The sequence below is a fragment of the Lactuca serriola genome, chromosome 3 (assembly GCF_051521515.1).
Source record: "Lactuca serriola cultivar US96UC23 chromosome 3, Lser_US96UC23_V15, whole genome shotgun sequence".
Classification (NCBI taxonomy): Eukaryota; Viridiplantae; Streptophyta; class Magnoliopsida; order Asterales; family Asteraceae; genus Lactuca; species Lactuca serriola.
This window is the reverse complement of record NC_136410.1, coordinates 162059709-162066395: the sequence shown is the minus strand read 5'-3', so window position 1 is coordinate 162066395 and position 6687 is coordinate 162059709. Positions and strand designations below refer to the sequence as shown.

The window sequence follows — 6687 nt, the reverse complement described above, 5'->3', positions numbered from 1 at the left end:
AAACATTAAAAAAGAAAATAATAAAAAAATTAAGAAAGTATTGCAAACATTGTCTACAAAGTTCGTAAAAAATTATACATGTTAAAAAAGATGCAACTAAAATTGAAAAATTAATAAAACGGTAAAAAAAAATTAAAAAATCATGTTAAAAAAATCGTGGAAATTATAAAAATAATATGTGTCACATCCGTAAATAAAAATTTAAGAAAATCAAAGTTTTAAAAAAAAAATTAAAAAAAAAATTAAAAAAAAAGTTATACAAGAATTCTTAAAAAAACACTTAGAAAAAATGAAAGCTGAAAAGGTTAGAAGAGGCAAGTCAAGTGCTGCGCCACGCAGCACAGACGCAGAGGTTTTGTAGTCTGAAGTCTTCCAAAAAACAAACTGCTGTGAGAGGGAAAGTGTTGCGCGTGTGCTGCGTCGCGCAGCAATAAGTAGTTTGAAGAGGTTTTTATAGAAAAACAAACAGCACCTAAGTCTCATTCTAAAAATTAATATATATTTCATGTGAAATTAAATTTGATGCATGGTAAATATGGGAAAGTTTTAATGACATAAAATATAAAATGCCACTAAAACTAGTTCTTTTTTTATGGCATATGCGAAGTGTCATGAAAAAGCTAAATTAGTGGCACAAAATATAAATGCCACTAAAATTATGTGCAACTACCTAATCACATTTTCAATAACACAATTACATCCATAACGGCATCAAAAGACTTCCGACTCAATCAGTTGTAATCCTTTTCAAAGTGTACTTTTAAAACCATAAGTTTTTTCTTAGTATTTTTCGACCAAGCAATTAGTTCACTTACCGTAATATGACTGTCAAGAAATTGTCTCCATTTCATAAATATAGTTTGAATCGGTCTCAAAACTGAAGAAAAAACTATTTAAAATGGTTTTGTAGCACCCGGTTCCTGGTACGTAAATGTTATTTGAGTATTTCCTTTCTTTTAGCCTTGGACTCGGCGAGTCATAGGTCCGACTCGCCGAGTGGATGCGGGACCCGAGACACGTTTAAGTTGGCGACTCGGCGAGTCCATATCCTGGACTCGGCGAGTCACAGCTGTTGGATGAAACCCTAAGTTTCAGGGGTTTGCACCCTATTTAAGCGACTTATCCGCCCCAGGCCAGCCCCCATTCTCTCTCCAGAGCTCCCAACCCTCGTTTATGCTTGTTCTTTGAAGAATTGAAGCTTTGTTGTGTGCTTTTGAAGGTTTTGAAGGAGGAAGGAAGTAGATCCAGAATAAGGGAGGCCATCCAGGCATTATTGTGTTCTGCCAGCAGTTCCTTTCAGGTATAACCCGTTTTCCCCATGATTCTTTGCTTAGTACTTCATTTAGGTCTTTCTTGGACAAATCCCCAAGCTTGTATGTGCATTATATGTCGTAATAAGATGTTTGACCTCTGGATCTAGGCAAGATTGAGCTCCAGGAGCTCAGATCTGTTAGCTTTATGGCCCCATGTTGCTTGTTCACCCTAGATCTACCCTTTTGAGACATTTTGAGCCCTAAAATCCATATTGGTGAATATCCACACGTAAAGTTGGAAACTTTACGTGTGATTCGTGTCCTAGAAGTCCAGATCTGTGAATGACATGGACTGGAATCGAGCAAATCTGTGTATTTAGTGGGTGCATGGCAACGACTCGGCGAGTCGTTCATATGACTCGGCGAGTCTATTCGCGAGTCTCCGAGTTTGTCCCCTTTTCGTAGTGTCGAGTGAACAGTGAGTCACGGGGTGTGACTCAGTGAGTCGGAAGCCGAACTCATCTATGGAGGTACTCGGCGAGTCAATGCCCTGACTCGGCGAGTTCAAGGCAATCTCCTTAGATCAAGAACAGACTCGACGAGTTGTTCATACAACTCGGCGAGTCTTAGCTTAAGTGTCCGTCGGATGAAGATGAACTCAACGAGTTGTTCATACAACTCGGCGAGTAGGATGAAGGACTTGAATATTGGTTTAGAAGGTGAACTCGACGAGTCGTCGCCTAACTCGACGAGTAGGATCGGAATTCAGGGCAGTCGTTTGGGTTGGGACTCAGCGAGATGGAAAGCCAACTCGGCGAGTCGGGTCAACTGAAAGTTGACTCTGACTTCGACTTAGGGCGTGGTCAGGGGTAAAATGGTCATTTTACCCAAAGGTCAGTGAGCAGTGTTTGATGGAGTATGTTGTGGGAATTGCAGCCGGAGGATTTCCGGAGCAGCAGCAGCAGCAGTAGGCAGTCAGTTCCCGATCAGATCAGCAGCTACTTCGAGGTGAGTTACCTTCCAGTAGCGGTGGGTCTACGGCCACAATGCCGGCCCACCAATAGGAGTTATTTGTAGATGTTTGTCTCTGTGATATTCATCTAGGTATTGCCTGCATTATGTTATGTGCTAGTATGATATGATGTTATGTGCTAGTGACAGTATGGGGAGATAGTCCCCGAAGTATCCGGTCGGTAGGACCCAAAGGGAGGCCAGCACCCAGATATGCTAAGCAGTATCCGGTCGGTAGGACCGAAGGGGAGGCCAGCACCCAGATATGCTAGGCAGTATCCGGTCGGTAGGACCGAAGGGGAGGCCAGCACCCAAATATGCTAGGCAGTATCCGGTCGAAAGGACCGAAAGGGAAGCCAGCACCCAGATATGCTAGGCAATGTCCGGTCGAGAGGGCCGAAGGGGAAGGTCGGGCACCCAGATATGCCTGACAATATATGTATGTTATGAGATTATTTGGTATGTGGCACGGTGGGGGAACTCACTAAGCTTTGTGCTTACAGTTTTCAGTTTTGGTTTCAGGTACCTCCACAGCTAGGGGAAAGGAGTCGGCGCGGTAGCAGCATGTCACACACACACTCTCTGGTTTCCGCATTTACGAGATTCTCTGGGATTTATAATCTGATATTTTGATTGGTTGTATGATTTGGCTTTTAGACACGGTTTACGTTGTATCATGGTTTGATCAAACAATGTTTTAATTATTAAAGTCTTCTAAAGTAATGTTTTAAAACAAAATTTTTGGACGTGAAAATTGGGTCGTTACAGGTTTGCTAATATTTTGCCCTATGATGCATGCAAACTTCAACTTGTTCGTTGTTCTCGTATCCCGATACTCCATGGAAACGGAAACTCCATAGAAACGCCTAGGAAAAGTTTCCGTAACGTATCTAGTAAACACGATACATTTATGTGCAGTATCCTCCAAGTTTCCGCCAAGTTTCCATTTTCTTTAGGGCTTGCATGGGCCTTTTCGGTCCAACAAAGTCTAATGAGTTATATTAATCGACTCCTAACTTAATACCCTACAAGCGAAAGCCGATTCTCCTTTAAGTCTGTCTACTACCTCGTCGATAAGACGATCACTCATCACAGTGATCACCAAACAGAAATAAGCAAACCTGCAAACCATTCATGGATTCTCCAATTAAGAAATCACTAATCAGACACCGATTTATATATTTTGGAATTTCTTTAATATATATATATATATATATATATATATATATATATATATATATATAGAGAGAGAGAGAGAGAGAGAGAGAGTTAGGTTCAAATGTTTTCATTATATATTGTGTGCATGTATTACTGATTCTGGACCAATCATTTTAGTTATTTTAAGAAAGTAATTAATGCATATTAAATGTTGAAGATGTAATTAATATCTATTATATCTTCAACATGTAATATGCATTAATTACTTTCTTAAAATAACTAAAATGATTGGTCCAGAATCAATCATACATGCACACAATAGATAGTGAAAACGAAATAATCTAGCCCTATATATATATATATATATATATATATATATATATATATATATATATATAAGTAGGTTCACGCGAAAACATAGATATATATCTCTCGAAAACACGAAAACAGATTATGTCTTATGAAAATTAAACACATATACTATGAAAAAATAAATTTATTAGCAATAATATATATATATATATATATATATATATATATATATATATATATATATGTTTTTTCATATTTTTATATTGTGGTATTTTGTCGTATCTTTAATTTTTTAGTTTTACTATTTCCACATTTTATACCAACTCCTAGAAAGCCGTATTGGTCCAAAATCAGTAATATAAAATGGATCATTAACTTTTGGGATTAAACCAATAAAAGACGGATTCGAAAAAATAATCCATGCATAGATTACTATAACGGCACATTGAATAGCCAATATATATGATCCAAGCATGCAAGCCTAATTAATTAGGAAATCCTTACAATTGTAATTGCAGCTCTTTAAGCCAGCTTTCTTAAATGACTAAAAAGTAAGTGTATCCTACATATATTGGAAACAAATGAAAGGGTACGTATACCTTTGCATGGAACTTTAAATCAAGGAGCTAAATATGCCCATGCCCACCTCTTTTTTAGAGATTCTTGCTCATAATTTCATATTGTGTCAAGTTGATTCTTGGCATCTGTATCTTTCTCTTTTATCCACTCTATAAAATTGCAAATGTTTTTGTGTACGCATCCGCCTTGTTTAATACTGCTTGTAACCTTCTCTTTGATATCAATGGCCTTAGCTCTGAATGCATTATCTCCGAGCAGCTGCTCTACCTTACCTTTTATTTCTCCTCTTTTTATGATACCTGCTTCATCTTTCTCAAACCCCAGCCCAGTTTTCCAGATGTCACGAATGTAAATTTCATTCTGAAACTGATCAGCAAAGTATGGCCAGCACAAGAAAGGGAGTCCATTTGTAACACCCTCTAAAGTAGAATTCCAACCACAATGACTCACAAAACAAGCCACAGAAGGATGAGCTAATACTTTCTGTTGAGGTGCCCAACTCAGTATTCTTCCACGAGAGCCTACTCTTTCCACAAACCCATCTGGGTAAGCAGCTGTAGTCTCCTTTGTCATGCCTTGCCGCACAACCCACAAGAATGGTCTGTTGCTAAGTTCAAGACCAAGTGCCAATTCTTCAAACTGTGTTTGGTTGAAAATGGTGAAGCTCCCAAAAGCTACGTATATGACCGAACATGGTGGCTGTTGGTCGAGCCATGCTAAACAGGTGGAGTCTTCTTGCCAGAAGTGACCTACTTGGTCAGCACGTCGGTTGCTTGCTAGCAAAGGGCCAATTGGCAATAGCTGGGGGAAGAGGTTAAGTGCTCCAGGCTCCAGCTCAGTAGTTGATCTGCATAAATGCCATTCCGTCAATCTGGAAGCTTCAGCAGCTTCTTTTACAACTTCAAAGAAAGCTTCTGAAGTGGGCAAGTCCTCAAAGCGTGTCCACCAGAGGTTCGTTGGTTTTATAAGTGGCATCGTTTCTGATAGCTTAATCATCTCCTGATTTAGAGGTATGCCTGAAATAATATATATATTAAGAAAGGTTAAACAACCTTCTTATCAAGCTAAGATTCTTATAAAATGAAATTTGTAATCATTGCATGTTTCACCATTGTTGTTAATGATTCCATCATCAATCAATTTCTGACAGCTCAACATGGAAGTTAGCGTAGTAACTGAGGCTGGCCAGACGGCTGCTCTTCTAATTCCCATCTTCTTTGCGACTTTTATGGCCCATCCCATGCAATCATCAGCAATAATACAGGTAACTTTGTTGTTGTCTTCTTTGTTAATTGTCTCTATTAGTTCTTCCAGTTTTCCAGGCATAATTTGTAATATTGATCTGGTCAACTTTGAAAGGTCACTTCTGTCCTCCCATGGTTCTAACCCATCAGGGATTGAAACCGACTGCAATAGATCACTAAACCCATCATTTTCTAACGCATTGCTTTTTACCTGCTTATGAGTGACCTCTGTGTTTACAACTGTAACTTTGACATCTTGATTAACTAAACGTTGAGCAAGCTCGATTATAGGGATTACATGGCCTTGTGCGGGATAAGGTATGATTAGAACATGAGGTTTTGCCATGATTTGTGAATTAAGTTTTCTTGGGAGGTTGAAACAAGTATTGGTGGTTTGTATACTTTGAGATTTGCTCCATTTTTATTGGCAGAAATGACTGAGACGTCAACAATTTTTTGAACGCTTTTTTGTTGCCTTGTTTATTTATTTATTTTTGGAAGGGCTTGTTGGCTGCTTTGTGCAAAATTATGCTAAAGTCGGTTTGTCGGTTCTAAAGTGTCGTGATTCCATGCTCTCGAAACGTGCGATGTTATTAATTAGCAAGGAAAACGCTAGCCAGCATCAGCTAACAACAAGTAACCAAAGAGCTGACACAGTATTAAACAAACCATTAAGCCGGTCCGTTTAAACTTTAAAGAAATATTGTGGTTTAATTCCACGTGAGCACCCAGTGGGAGCAAAGAATATTCTCCACATCGATACCTAGCTAGCTTGTTTAGATCAACTTTCTTAGGAATTTTGTCTAGGGTTACAAGCTACATCAGTGACCGGATATTTTACAGGTGGATTAGTTTTCGGGTTTTGTTTTTTTATAATAACTGGGTTTTGGGTTTGGAACAGACCGGACTGAATTTGGAATAGGTTCAAAAACGGACAAATGATTTCACAGTAGGAGTTGCACCGGAAAGTCAGGGGTTGTATAGTAGTAGAAAAAATAAAATTTTCAAAAATTTTCGAAAAAAATTCAATTACAGCCGGAAAAATCACGGGTTGTCGGTGCCACCGTAGATAAGACCCAAAAATCTTATTTTAAAATTTATAAAACGGTAATCCAAAACTTTCTCATACA

General features: G+C 38.5%; 1 protein-coding gene across 1 annotated transcript; it reads right to left on the bottom strand.

The window, feature by feature from the left end:
• Window positions 1-4134: 4134 nt before the first annotated feature.
• LOC145093317 (UDP-glycosyltransferase 83A1-like) lies at window positions 4135-5956 on the bottom strand. Its single transcript, XM_079031419.1, has 2 exons — window positions 5423-5956; window positions 4135-5329 (listed from the first exon to the last, which is right to left on the bottom strand). Exons 1-2 carry the CDS (start codon window positions 5901-5903, stop codon window positions 4410-4412), a joined length of 1401 nt encoding a protein of 466 aa, XP_078887545.1. The 5' UTR covers window positions 5904-5956; the 3' UTR covers window positions 4135-4409.
• Between the last annotated feature and the right edge of the window lie 731 nt (window positions 5957-6687).

What these genes read in the sequence shown, in the direction of transcription:
- LOC145093317 (XM_079031419.1), bottom strand. Translation starts at nt 5,903, where the DNA reads ATGGCAAAACCTCATGTTCTAATCATACCTTATCCCGCACAAGGCCAT. An exon ending in TGGAATCATTAACAACAATG is followed by an intron (nt 5,330 to 5,422) that starts GTGAAACATGCA and finishes ATATTATTTCAG; the next exon opens with GCATACCTCTAAATCAGGAG.